The 15,796-nt window shown below is 34.0% G+C and overlaps 1 protein-coding gene across 1 annotated transcript; it reads right to left on the bottom strand.

Annotated features, from left to right (window-relative positions):
- Window positions 1–914: 914 nt before the first annotated feature.
- LOC138710062 (general odorant-binding protein 19d-like) lies at window positions 915–13,645 on the bottom strand. Its single transcript, XM_069840706.1, has 6 exons — window positions 13,539–13,645; window positions 10,218–10,296; window positions 7,575–7,627; window positions 4,887–5,046; window positions 3,321–3,469; window positions 915–1,187 (listed from the first exon to the last, which is right to left on the bottom strand). Exons 1-5 carry the CDS (start codon window positions 13,590–13,592, stop codon window positions 3,399–3,401), a joined length of 417 nt encoding a protein of 138 aa, XP_069696807.1. The 5' UTR covers window positions 13,593–13,645; the 3' UTR covers window positions 915–1,187; window positions 3,321–3,398.
- Between the last annotated feature and the right edge of the window lie 2,151 nt (window positions 13,646–15,796).

The following is a 15,796-nucleotide window of genomic DNA, read 5'->3' on the forward strand; positions in this document are numbered from 1 at the left end:
GGTAATTTTATGCGCATTATTACGTCACATCTGAGCCGATTCGGACGTTCGACGTGTCGATCGATCGAACGCGACAACATCGACTAAGAAAACGGGTAAGAAAAGATCAGAGATATATAATTGGACCCTCAACTTTAAAAAGTAGTCGTGAAGATTTGTGAATTTTCAAAATGTCTCGAAATTCAAAATTTTGAAAGAATGTAAACGTGGAGATCAAACAAGCTCAAGATTACCGCTGAGGAGTACAAGAGGCGGCAGAGAGAGCGCAAGAGAGCAGCGGAGCATTCGAGCTCCGTGCACTTTGTGACTGGAGAACAGTGCTTTAGTCCGCAAGTCTACTCTGTAAATCATGTAGTATCCGTGTTAGCTTGTAAGTATACTCTGTAAACCATTCATTCATCCATTCATTCATTCATTCATTCATTCATTCATTCATTCATTCATTCATTTATTCAGTAAAGTCGGTAGCGTGTTTAAATGCGACAGACTCATGTCAGTAGATTTACTGGCATGTAAAAGAATTGCTGCGGGACAAAATTCCGGCACACCGGCGACACTGATATAACCTCTGCAGTTGCGAGCGTCGTTAAATAAACCATAATTTAATTTTAAAAGTTTTTCATTCAGTAAACGAAACAAATTCAACACATTTCTTTCGCCAATTTCGCCCAGAACCTCCCACGCTGACAAAATTTGTTCTGCGTCTATAAATCCTTCTGATCACCCACTATGAACCTCTGCTGTTTTTTCCTTTTATTAAGACTTTTTACTTTGATGTTTGAAATTCTGAAGGGGGATTATGTCTTCTAGAATATACATACTGTTTTTTCCTCATCTTTATAATGTACAGTATCACAGTTTTCTCTCTTCAGGCTGCCTTATTGTTTTCCGTAATAAAGTAAATGATAGGAAGAATTATGTTTATTTTTAAAGTGTCTGTTACATTGTGGAAGTGCTGAGATTTTTGTATTTTTATCATTCCTTCTTGTGTTCCAGTTTTGGGTTTAAGGTTGTTAATTCAATAAACTTTTCACGTTGCTTGTCCATTTTATTAATATCCCCGACCAAGAAGAAAACACATATGCTATATTCGAGAGCTGTTGTGAAGTAGTGTTCAGTGCATTACAAATACTCGAAGTGCTTCTCACTGTGTTATACATGGCTGTGGAGCGCGACACGTCATAAACCTGCAACAGCACATAGAAATCGGATTAGAAATGACACAGGAAAAACGTTCTTACAGGCAAGAGAGCTGCACGTAGTTTATGAAAGAGGAAATGAATATTACATTTCGTGTTCTTCATCAGAATGAATGAATGTAAATGTCACTTGTGGATGAGAAGGGAATTTATTGTTGTTACTAGACTAGAAGTTACAGAGCAAGAAAGAAAAATGACATCACTAAACAGTTCTTGTCCTTGTTAGGACCGACTTTAAGTTTGTGATAGTCTTACTGACGGAGTTTAGTGCCAGTAAAGAAACATACTCATGCACAGGATGTATTTCTTGAAACTCTACTTGAAGCTTTGTAATGTAAAAGAAGCGGACTGGTATATTGTATGAATGTGGTTCATTAAGTCTTGAAATATATTAATAGTAGTGGTAGTGGTAGTAGTAGGTCCTTCCACTCCCTGCTGAAGCATAGGTCATCAATGAGAGATCTCCATGGGACACGATTGGCGGAATATAGTAATGGTTTGATATAAATATCCGATCCTTCCTTGTGATGTGAGAAAGGTAGACACAATAGTCCATTTCGACTGAACTCCATAGAGCTAACCTAAAGCTATTTATTTGTATTTTATTACTTATCTATTAATTTTTTTGCTGATACTAAGAAATGGACGGATATTACGAGATTTTTTTTATCAACATTAGAAATGGTTTAGGCCTACATTTCTCTTTTTATTTTTCTTCTTTTTCTTTCTCTGAGATAAGATATTTTCGTGATGTGTAACCTTACGTTATAAATTATTGTGCAGGATTTATCAAGAAATAATCGTATTAATAGCAAATGTCTGAATTCATACTCGAAAAGGAATGATATTATATTTTCAGCTCCCAGGTATAACTACCTAAAAATTGTTCCCATTAGATTTCGAATGACGATAACAGAAGCATGTATGTTGGCAAGCACCTTTTCTTCAGGAAACATTTTTGAAATACTTGGCAGTGGCAAAGAAATAGGAAAGTAAACGGAAAAACTCCCAAATCACAATGTTATCTCAATATCGCCTTTATCAGCAATTGTAAATGCACTGAAGACAGAACGAATAATATTTAGTCTTAAACAAGATAACTAGAACGTAAAATCTGTTAAATTATTGGGAATATACTTAGATAACAAATTAAGCTGGGATGCACATACTAACAAACTTTGTTCAAAATTGGCTAGAGCTATCTATACTTCGCAGATTAAAATGTTTAGTTTCTGAGAAGGCATTGCTTTACTCCTATTATGCACTATTTCACTCTCATCTTAATGACGGAATATTACTTTGTGGCAACTTCAGTGGTGCCAAAGTTACATTTAGATAGCAGAATAAAACAATTAGATGTATAAACAAATTAAAAGATACAAATTCTTGTAAGTTTTGTTTTCAGTAATTAAAAGTTTTGCATTCAGTTTATTTAGTATATTAACTTGCTTGCTATACATTAAAGAAAAACGTAACTTATATGTTAGAAATATAGTCCATAATTACAGTATGTTAGAAATAACACTAGTCATACTTCCTTACGCTAGATTAAGCAAAACACAAAATAAATGCATTACTGTTATATAGGTTTGAAATTATTTAATAAACTGCCTCCATGTATACATATGTCACCTATGAATCAATTTAAATCCCGGATAAAAGAATGGTTAAAAGGAATTTAAATGAATTTGAGGAACTATATAGATTTTATATTTTGTTTATGTGGTCTGTAGAATAGATATCCATCATATAGGATCTATCTCTGTTATACTGATAAAAGTCTTATACTGACTATACAGTATTTCAGTAGTTTTAGCAATGTTTTGTATAGAATTTTATAAATACTTTTATATTTTAATCCAATATTTTAAATTTTATATCTGTAATTTATGAAAGATTATATTTTGTATTTTATTGGATTGTAAATACTGACAATGTCCATAGTGAAGTATTCCACTCATTGACAATAAACATTATTATTATTATTATTATTATTATTATTATTATTACTATTGTTATTATTAATAGAGTTTACTTGGCCTTATCTTATCATATTTGAATTCTAGTCTCAGTTACTCTCTGACTGCAATAGATAATTTATTATACAATAAATCTGCTTACATAATAATCTTGACGCTGCGGTGAGTAAAATATAGGCCCAATAGTTTTCCAAAGTTGATAGCGTAAGAAAGGAAACATCTAGTAATGCTGGATAACACAGTGCAGGAAATGCATCACAAGTTCGCACCGGTCATCATCGGCTCCATTCACTGTGAACAAGAAAATTGAGTTAAAGACAAGATACATGCATCCCATAAGCACTTACAATGTGTTGGGAAAGTGCCTTCCAAAAATAGGTCTGCGGAGTAGAGGACATGTATGTTTAGTCAACATTCGAAATCAGATTGGAACCTCATAAGTAACACCCCCTGATCACACATTATATCAGATTGATCATTTCCATGTCATGAAATGGCAACATATAAAAGAGAACAACCACCAGGATCTCAACTGTCGAAAATGAACTTTTTGGCAACGACCGCTAGATTGGAGTACTGTTCAAGCTATTACTACATGCAATTCCATCAGGGTTATAACGTGACTTCTTTTGCAGTCGCCAGATGGCAGTATAGTGGAAATAATCAAAGTTGTCTTGAAAGTGCATTGTACTGATCAATCTGTTATTATGTGATCAGGGGCTTCACCAATAGGCCTAAGGCATTGCTCATGAAGCAACTAAGCCAAGAGATATTGAGGTAGGGTGACCAGTTCCTTTCTCCCTCCGTTGCTTATATCGTTCACTAGTAACATAGTTCACTAATCAAGCTTGATATGTATACAACAATTGTCCTAACACATACCGTCGAGATGTAGACCCTACTGCCTGATAATAGATGTACGTATCAGCCAGAATCTCAGTCAGAGGTAAAGAGGATGTAACAGGTATTAATTTAAATATTATGGAAGTAACACTTGACAATTACTCGTTCCAGAGATTATTCTTTTTTTTCTGTGAAGAGTACTGATCTGTTATCAGTAAGGCCGTGACATCGGTATATTTGTATTAGTCTGAGGTGAACATGTGATGCCCCGAACAGAATGTAGTCGACGTGTTTCAAGCACAGGCAGCGGAAACGAATTTAACATACCTAAGCAACAACGTTCCTGTTTTGTATACGATTATTGCGTTTTATAAAATCAAGACAATACAAATTATTGTATAATAAGGGCTGATATCGGAAAGGTCTAAAATGCTGGTGAGGTTGAGAAATCAGACTCTAAACTTTACAGAGGGGTGAGCAGAAGCAGGTGGGGGAAATCGGGATGCGACGTAGACAAACGGACGACAGTACCTGTGCGAAAATATGATTCCATATTGAAAGCTCTTTCGTCACTGGAAAACTCGAACATATTTCTGGAACGTACTATACTCACTAACTCAGTACTGTTTACTACATGCGGCCTTGGTTCTGTGTGGAGGACAGTTGGAACTTCATTGGTAGAAGGGGTGGAAGTAAAGTACATTAAAAAACTCAGGTACAATACAAATTGAAGTAAAAATAAAATGATGTCCCTCTACTACCAAGCATAACAACTGATGGGAAATGAAATCTAACTGTAGCAATTTATATTATTCGAATCTAATTTACTATTGCAAAGTAATTCTGTCATTTAATTTTATTTCACCTTCGTTGACACAGTTGTGCACCACTTGGGTCTTCATGACAGTGCCGAAGTCTTGGAAACCGTATAGTTTATCCATAATCGGCATCACTGAGTCGCCGTTCTTCAGACGGTCTGTGTCGTTGAAAGCTCCTAACTGCCGGTACACACAGGCCAGCAGGCACTGCAACACAAAATTATGACATTTTTTTTCCTTATGCTTCGGGATTTTTAAAAATAATTTAGGGATTTCATTCAGGCAGTTTCCTGATATATTTCTGCGAAACCTCTTGGATTCTAACTACTTATGTTTTCAGTTTTTGATTCTACGAAACGGGAAATACAGAAGCGCCAAAGCTCCTGAACAGTGGGAAAATATGTGAACTAATTAGCAGCTGTCATAGATACTCTCGAGGCCCAACCATTAGCCAATCGCCTCACCCTACCCCAGCCAGTCGGTACGACACTAACGTTCGTATTTGTAGATCAGTTTCATAAATTTAAGGTGATGCATTAGTATGGATAAAAGGTTTTTGGATATTTGTACCGTCCAACGCTACTCTAGAACTGGAGAAAAACTCTTCGTAAGGAATTCAACAGTTAGTTCCGCTCTGTCCAATTTTTCTCTCCTTTTCTCATTCATGATGAAACTCATTACGTAGCTCGTAACTACAAATTATCTCTACGTCTGTAATATATCTGGTAGTGGAGACAATTGGCAACATGATTTTGGAGATAGTAGGCTATAGTCAATTTTATTTCGTCAGAGTTGTAATGCTCTTTGTGCGCCGGTTATCAACTCTTCTGTTTTTAATTTCCTACCGCTATTACAGTTAAATTATATTCCAGCCTCACTTGATATTGGTGCTTTAAAATATTCTCGTGATAAATTTAGGGAATGGAGCTTTATGTACGGTACTAAAAGTTAATATCCCAACTAGCTATAATTATAAAGTAGCAAGCAATATCCCCTCTCTGGTATAAATAATATCCACCGTTGAATTTCAAAGCCATAGCCAACTGTAGCCAATTATTCTACTCCGAGTTCACTGTTTAATTAACGAAGTTCGCGCCATTCCATATCATTGGCTGCAGCTTCTACTGAAGTAGATTTTCGGGTGGCTTCGCGGTGCTGGCTTTTTAAACGCATGTCAAAATGAAAGGACAACTGTTATTTATAAAGAACAAGCGCGCTTCACTAAGATTCCTTCTCCAGTCTTTGTGAATCAGTTCTCCTCTGTTAAATTTCAGAGTGTTGTGAACAAGGCCTCAGAACGGTTCTTACCGACATCATATCCCCTCAAAAATACTCGGTGTCATTTTTAACTTGTAGTACATAAAAATCTGTTTCCTAGAATTCTAAGGCAATGAACAAACTTTGAATCCTGTACCACTATATTTCAACACAACTTCTACTAACGGTAACAATAAATCCTTTCCGGTTTAGTTTTTTCAAGCATTGAAAACGAGTATACAGTTAACAATATTGTCCAATTTTCTCTATTTTCAGAATTTAAAATTATATAATTTTTATCTACCACATCTTCTTTGTATCTCTGTCAGGCTTTGTACCATGTAAATTAATGAATTGTTCCTTTATTTTTAGTCCACACCTGTGGAGCGCGTCTAGCCGCGAAACCAGGTGGCCCGGGTTCGATTCCCGGTCGGGGCAAGTTACTTGGTTGAGGTTTTTTCCGGGGTTTTCCCTCAACCTAATATCAGCAAATGGTGGGTAACTTTCGGTGTTGGACCCCGGACTCATTTCACCGGCATTATCACCTTCATCTCATTCAGACGCTAAATAACCTAAGATGTTGATAAACCGTCGTAAAATAACCTACTAACCTTTATTTTTAAGAGAATTTTCTGCTTTTTTATTGCTTATTTAACGACGCTGTATCAGTTAGCCTACTGGGTTATTTAGCGTCAATGGGATTGGTGAAAGCGAGATGGTATTTGGCGAGATGAGGCCGAGGATCCGCATAGATTACCTGATATTCGCCATAGATTACTTGGTTGGGTAAAACCTCGGGAAAAACCCAACCAGGTGCCACAGCCGACTAAGCTACGTCAGTGGCTTGCTTGGTTTGGTATGCCTTTTTGTGAATGAATCATTGAAACTGCTTTTATTGAAAGGAACGGTTTTGTTCAGGATCTTATAATAAACTACAAATATATAATCTTGATATTAATTCAAGTACCTATTTTCGTAAGAGAAAAAGACACTGTTGCCTTTCCACAGACGGAAGCGATAATGTGAAGAATCTAACGTCTACTACACTCACTTCATTGGCGCAAATTACTTGTATAGGACGAAATTAGAATTGTAACAAAATGAAATAAATCTGTAAACAAAATTCAGTATACAACATTTTCAATTCCATCAACGATATACACATCAAGGAAACTGGCAAATTTCTAAAGCTGATTGGTTCAAACATCATGTAATTGCTGATATTTGTAGCTGGATATGCTGTGAGTTTAACAATAATGTTAATACCGATAATTGGAGTTGGATAACAATTAATTATATTCATACGTCTAAATAATACTGTATGTCTATAGAAAAGAGTAGGAACATTTTTTCCAGAAATAATTCCATAATAGGCTTATATGCAGAGGGTGGAAGCTGGGGTTGGGCTTCTCCCGCGTAAATCAGAACGAAAGAAGACATGCCGGAAGTAGATATTACCCCTTTAGTCGTTTATTTACCTTAGCGTTCCGGCTCTCCAACCTATTCCGGTTGATCACAGTCTGGAAGTCATCTGTAAAAAGAGGCCGCTTAGAATAAAACTACTTTTATACAACACTTAAAGCACAAACAATATGTAGAGAGGATGAATAATGACATGATACCCGAACAGCTTCTACACTACGAGACAGACAAATTTGAGAAGACCGAATAAAGAAATGATTGAGATTGTAACATGCCACAAGGCGTATTATTATTATTATTATTATTATTATTATTATTATTATTATTATTATTATTATTATTACACAAGCTGACATAGTATTCGCAAGCAAATGTAAGATAGCTGGAGGATCGACGAAACACTACATGCTATACAGAGCAGACGTGCTCACGTCGGGCATTTTGCACTTTGAGCGCCCGGGCGCTGGAAACCTGTTGCAAACGTAAACAGTGCTTGATTTGCAGAATGACAGTGTCGCGCATTCAAGCTTAGCGTAACAAGAAATAACATTGTTCGCGGTTTACCGGTACGTTTTTATTTATTTATTTATTTATTTATTTATTTATTTATTTATTCCTTTATTTATTTCCTTATATTTTTATTTACATCTCTCTTTCTTCCTTCCTCTCTTTCTTTTGTAATTCTTTATTTATTTATTTATTCTTCTTTTCTTTATTTATTTCTTTAATTCTTCTTTTCTTTATTTATTTCTTTAATTCTTCTTTTCTTCCTATATTTATTTCCTTATTTATTTCGTTCTTTATTTCTTTATGTATTTATTATTTAATCTGGTAGAGATAAGGTCATCAGACCTTTTTTTCTCTTCTTTCTACAATATCAATAATACAATTGAAATTAAAATTACAATTAATATTAAATTTACAATAAAATCGGAGTACTAAAACATTACCCGATTAATAAAGACTGGGCAATTTATTGTATAAATTAAGAACAAAGAAAGTATTAGTTACTAAAGTACAAATTAAACGTAGAATAATATTACATAGGGATGAAATTACTAGAGATTGAAGTATTTTATGCTCCCAATAAGAGAATTATTTACAAAGAGAACAGAATAAGTACCAGTTTTTAAATATATCGTTGAACTACATAGCAACATCAAAAATATTAACAATAATACTGTTGAAGATGAATGAGCGTATGCTGCTAATAGAAATGTTAAAGCAGTCCGTTGTCAATGAGGTAAGTTGTTTTACTTACTTACTTACTTACTTACTTACTTACTGTCTTTTAAGGAACCCGGAGGTTCATTGCCGCCCTCACATAAGCCCGCCATTGGTCCCTATCCTGAGCAAGATTAATCCAGTCTCTACAATCATATCCCACCTCCCTCAAATCCATTTTAATATTATCCTCCCATCTACGTCTCGGCCTCCCCAAAGGTCTTTTCCCCTCTGGCCTCCCAACTAACACTCTATATGCATTTCTGGATTCGCCCATACGTGCTACATGCCCTGCCCATCTCAAACGTCTGGATTTAATGTTCCTAATTATGTCAGGTGAAGGATGCAATGCGTGCAGCTCTGCATTGTGTAACTTTCTCCATTCTCCTGTAACTTCATCCCCCTTAACCCCAAATATTTTCCTAAGAACCTTATTCTCAAAAACCCTCAATCTCTGTTCCTCTCTCAAAGTGAGAGGGTAAGTTGTTTTAGGAAAGTAAATTATTGTTTCAGACATTTCCCTGCTTATTGCAAAACACAGAAAACGAAACATGTAAGGAAATACATAAAGCAAAATCATAATAGCATTTCGTTGCGTAGATAACGTAAATATACAGCCTTATAATTTGAAAATACAAATGAAATAAAGTAATTAAATATTGTTGTCAAAAACATAAAAGAAAATGCATAAAGCAAAACATTTTGCTGTTTATATAATGTAAACATATTATAAATACAACTTTCTAATTAAAAAAACATAATATTGAAATAAAGTGTTAAAATATTCTTCTCAATTCCACTAGGACAGTGGTTATTCATCTTTTTTGAGTGACGGACCCCTTCGAAAATCTGGTGAAAGCTATGAATCCCATAAAAAAAAATTTAAAAAAGTGAGAAACAATAATTTTATATACACTTCTGTTTTTTACTTTGAAATAATATATTGAATATACATATTAATTTTTATGTGACTTTCGCGGACTCCCTGAAGCTCATCCAAGGACACTTTCACTAGGAGATTAGCAACTGAGTGGCCGCCACTGAACTCCTTGTCTGCCCGATGGATGCACTCCTCGCACGGGGCACGCCCGATTCCTGCCCACCGTGAGCACCTCTGTACTAGAGTCAACAACTTTACGACTGGAAACAAAAAACATTAAATACCGGTATATCTATTCCTTTGATCTTTTCTTCGATTCATGATTATGATTACCTACTAATGGGGGTGATGGTAGTGATAATAGTGACATTATTATTATTATTATTATTATTATTATTATTATTATTATTATTATTATTATTATTATTTGCAGGCGATTCATTTATCAAAAAACTTTGTATATCCACGTTGTTGCTGTTCATATACCACGATATTCGAATAATAGGCCTATTATCATCATTCATGCAACTTTTTTAAGCTATATTTTTTAGTGTCGAATTCTGACGTACAGAAATTCTGCAGAATTGATTTATACCTTCGATAGCTCCCACTTCCGACATGCAGTCCCGCGCTAAAGGCGTCACTACGTCTTTGAAGCGCTGAGTGGATTCCCCCTGTGGACATAGAAGTAATTTTATTGATTTAGATTAATTTTTAGTTGGTTGACTTCTCATTTAAGACGTACAGGTGTTCAAACCTGGGGATATTCTGTGAGATTTTCAGGGACAGACAGTGAAGAATATTCTCCGGTATTATTAATGTTTATATTCACGATGCTGTTTGAGAATTGCAGAAAATTAAAAAAGTAATAATAAAATAAAATAAATTTACAGAAAGTGTTGAGTCGTTGATAGGAAGATATTAGCATGTAAAGTTGAATTTCTTTTCTGAGGCTGGGAAAAAATTTAAAGTAGTGGAATTTCTTTTCTGAGACTGGGGCAGAATTTGAAATAAAGACAATTGCATCATCATCATCATCATCATCATCATCATGAACTATTTGGGATTAAGCTTTGTAGCCTTTTCCTGTAGATGTATCTTAAAGATTGTACCTGATCCTTCTACCGATCGATGCCATGGTAGTTCCAAATTTCTACACTCTCTTGGCTGATAGTGAAATGCTAGTTTTGGAAATATGTGCCTGTCAATACGTTGCAAACGATGTTTTTAGTTCTTTATTGTGTTTACAATCCTTCAAATATGTTTAATCTTTCTGGTAGTCTCAGAAAGACCACCTTACTATCTCAAGTTTTTGGGAATTTTTGAGATTTTAAATTCAAATTTCACGCTAAATCTGATTTTGAAGTAATGTTATGTAACCTCAGTTTTGTATCAATCATTATAAGGCACACATGATTTTGTGTATTAACAGAAAAAGTTACTTAAAACAACATCTTATCATCAATAGTTGTGACAGGGCTATTTACTTTGAACATTGTATGTACGATATCTTTATTGTCATTTGTTTATCAAAATGCATTCTAATAACTCTATATATTTTATTGTATTCCTATAATTTATCAGAATAATTTTTGTATTCTGAAAATGTATTTCCAAAGCAAGTAAAATCAGAAAACTGTTTTAATAATTTTCTTCTGTTATTATGCTTCTATCATTTCATATACAGCACATTGTTTCCTAATGAAATGTGAAAAATGAATTTGAACAAAATCGTTTTAATAGAAGAAATCGCTCTACAAGATAGGCTGTATAATTAAATTATGGTTTATTTAACGATGCTCGCAACTGCCGAGGTTAAGCTTATATCAGCGTCTCCGGTGTGCCGGAATTTTGTCCCGCAGGAGTTCCTTTACATGCCAGTAAATCTACTGACATGAGCCTGTCGCATTTAAGCACACTTAAATGCATTCGACCTGGGCCGGGATCGAACCCGCAACCTCGAGCACAGAAGGCCAGCGCTATACCAACTGCGCTACCGAGGCCGACTAGGCGGTATATCTATCAATCACGTATGAAAAAAATACTAGCATTAAGTATTTACATAATGAAAAACGAAATTCTTACACTTCTCTGGGATTGTATAACATCTCTATTTTAGGAATTCGGGTATGGTCTGCCCTATGTAAATGATCTATCCGGTTATCTCTCTAATTTTCTGTTTTATCATTTACTGCAAATACGTTTAATTTCTTTCTTATTTATTATTTTATTTTATCTATTCTTGTATATCCTAAGAGAGATCTGAGGAATATCATTTTTGTAGCTTGTTTATGGCTATAATCCTTTTCTTTCATGGCCCAGGATTCATTACCATATAACAGAACCTGTGCCGCTATAGTTATATTTAAATTCAATATTGTATCTCTACGTGTTGTCTTTAATAAGATTTCCAGATGGTTCCACACATCACCTGATACTTAATTAATTTTACATATATGTGTCCCAATTAGCTATAATAAATATTTCAATCCAGATAATTGTTAAAACATTTACTTTGTAAAATTATTTTTGCTCTTACTGGATACTTTTCCTGGAATGCCATGATCTTAATTTTTGATGAGGAATTTTGAAATTATTTTCCCAATTTTATCAAGTATATGGACTGCCTTTGGAGTTTTATCTTCTGTATTTTGTACAGTAATGAGATCATCTGCATTAAGGTAAAACATTAATATCAGTCTCTCCAATCATAATCCCAAATGATGCGTTTTCTTTCCACATATGTAGGATTACCTAAACCTCCCCTAATCTGTAGGGTAGTTTGGTTTTGTAATTCCGTTTGAAGGTTTTTGGCCCTTTCTGAATAGACTTTCTCCCGGACTTTTAAAATTTTGATTGATAGGAAATACTGGAGATTGGACACCGGTCAAGGACGCTGTTGACAACTGCCTGACAATGAACTTGAGGGGAATGGTGTCGGATTGGAGAAAAAAAATACCGCTATAGAATACCTTCTCGATCTCTTTTAGATCGCAGTGGCTATGGCTCATGCTTAGAGAGTGGGGGAAAAAGTAAAATAAGCTCAGTCACTTGTCTGGTTTTCCCTGTCTCTGTAACCTGCTCCAATTACTTTTCTTAACAAATATATTTTCTGTTATCTTAGATTAAATTACTTAATATACACTGTATTTCAACGAATAATAAATAAGTAGATAAATAATATATATGCATAATACATACATAAGTTTAAACACTACATAAACAACTTAAGTTATATACAATGTAAGATGTGTATAAGTACAGTATCGGTAATAAAAGTGTGAATATCGGAGGGACACCAAAAAAGAATTTGATGCAGAAAGCTATGCAAGTACAGTACATTAATTAAAATGTCTATATGTTCTGCAGGATTATAGTGCATAAAAATTATTTTAAAGTCGTGTGTGGAATTGTGTGGAATTTGGTTGTTACGTGTGTGGATTTTAGTGTTGCTAATCTGACAACACTGATCTTCACACAGAAATCGAAGTGATAAATAGATTAGGTATGTAGACAGTTCCATGGTTTAAATAATCGGACCTAATTGTAAAAGCATTATATTTATTAAACATTTCATATTTCCAGTAAGATTTTAATAACGCAAATGAAAGTCTCAAGAAACACTATCGCTTCATTAAGCAGTGTGGCGATCCATAACGAAATGGTTTAAAATTTGAAGGAGAAAGTTATATCTTTTATCCAAGCAAACAACAAAAAAATTAATATCCTAACGTGAATCAAAACTTTCTTCAACAATTTTTCACTTGTATAAATTAAGACAAAATTAACATATTTCATTGCTTGGCAGTATATTGTCTGTCCACCCGTTTAACGATACCAATGTCTGTAGCCAAGAAAAAAATTTAAGGCATAATTAAATTATAATCTAAATGTGGTTTTTTACAATTATAGTTACCATAATGGTGCCGATGTTTGCTAGTACATACAGAAGACACAAGATGCGCTGCATAGCGATGGTGCTTGAAAAATGATGCGTTATCGAACGTAGCCGCAGCAAATCTGTTACTCATGTTGAATCCTCGGATATTTTAAATATTGTGCTATTTAATTGCTCAAATAACAGGGTACAGAGCTTCCAACCATGACACTGCAGGCACAGAGCAAATAAGAAATCCCGATTATATATATTTGGGTTGCAATTATAGGTTCCATTGTTTGATATTGTTTGTTACATTCTACGATAATTGAATAAAATCAATTTTGTGTAATTTATTTCTCATTACGTGAAACGTATGGGAGAAGTATTGTAATGATTAAGAAACCAATTAAGAAAATTAACAAAAATCCACGTTTTCACACTTTCGGATACCAGCAAATTGGTTTTTAACTTATAATCTACCAGTTCTCTGTGTTTATGTGTTCTTTTTGCACAGACGTTTCTCTTCTAAATGCTATAAGACAGGCATTTCCAACTGCTGGCTCTGTGACGTTACACGTTCCTGCTCTCGAGCGCCTTGAAAGGGGAACCATAGGTAAAAAGCAAAGTAGAGGGAGTGATGAAGATGTTTAAGGGGGAAGTTTCATTGGCCTGCAGAAATTTAGCGAAATTCATTTCTTTATATCGCAACTACTATAAAAGACCTACATCAGGAATATGGTCTAGGATCTTTTTATTCATTCCTTCAATTTTGATTAAGAAAAAATATTTCGTATGTGAGTGAGATGGTGAGACAGGAAATGTTTAGCAGTTACATTAATACAAATTACAAAGAAATGAAAATCATATGGGAACAGGAAGAATATACAAAAGTTAACAACAAGGAAAAAAGGATGGGACTAGCGTGGTGGAGATTGGAAATTTGGAGGTTAAATATATTGTAGAAGAGGAGACGTAGGAAAAGATATATGTCCTTTATGTAATCAAAAAGAAAATGCTTTACACAATCTACTATCTTGCCCGGGAAATGAAAGAACAAGAAAAATGTAAATTCAGGAGTTATTACTAAAACTAAATGTAGAAATAGCATATAGGAAACTATATAGAACAGAAAACGAAATAAAATCGAGGGAACTCGGAATATTTTTGTGTATAGTTGGAAAAAATGGAAAGTGAAAACTAAGTTATAAACATAATAAGAAATGTCAATTAAAGGGAAAGTTTTTTTTAAGAAAAATAAAACGATTGTTCGTAATATGGAGTATATAGTAATACAGTAGTTATTAATAGTAAAATGTAGTTAAGGATGGGTTCCTGAAAAACGGAAATGTAATAGAACTACCTTTAACGAATGATACACAAATTATACATAATTTCTTCTGCCCTCTTTTTTTTTTCTCATTTACTTCTATCCACTTCTCTCTCTTTCCTTCCTTCCCTTCTTGTTTTTTCTTAGTATTTTACTCTTTTTACTTTTTTTTGTAATTTTTTCTCTTAATTCTCTTTTCTTTTTTATTTCTTTAATTCTCATTTTATCTTCCTTTTTATTTCTTTCTGCCTACTAATTTTGTAATTTTTCCTTTCTATTCTATTTATTCAGTATACTTGAATATTTTCTTCCTAATATTATTTCCGTTTATCTTTCTTTTTCTATTATTTATCTTTTTTGTATTAGTTTCTATACTTCATCCTTCATTTCGTTATTCCTCCTGTTCGCTTCCTTTTGTGTCGCTTATTACTCGTGGCTTATATTTGGTATTGCCACTGGACCTCTTTTATAATTAAACACAAAAGACAAATGACCTTGCAATTACATGGATGACTGACGGCTTCCGAATTTTCAACTGCGACCGGACGGATATATTGAACACACTACTATTAATTCCGTGGGAACTTGAAAATCTCTTTTGTAATCACTAGTTTACCTATGTACACCGCAGTTGTGAATGTAAGCCTACCTAATAACTGAAATTAAGATCCTTTACTTGACTTAATCTCAGGAATTAAGTGAATTAATGAAACAAATAATAATGGGGATTTATGACATCCCTTGTATTACACGAAACGACTTTATTCTTTGTTACGTTAAGTAATGATGTAAGTATGTATGTATGTATGTATGTATGTATGTATGTATGTATGTATGTATGTATGTATGTATTCACACTGCAATGGGTATATACCCGGTGGCAGTGGTAATTAATTACACTCAATAATAACAATAATAAACACAATTATTAAAAAGTACAATTAATAATAATACTAATAATTAATAC

Source organism: Periplaneta americana, chromosome 12 (assembly GCF_040183065.1).
Source record: "Periplaneta americana isolate PAMFEO1 chromosome 12, P.americana_PAMFEO1_priV1, whole genome shotgun sequence".
Classification (NCBI taxonomy): Eukaryota; Metazoa; Arthropoda; class Insecta; order Blattodea; family Blattidae; genus Periplaneta; species Periplaneta americana.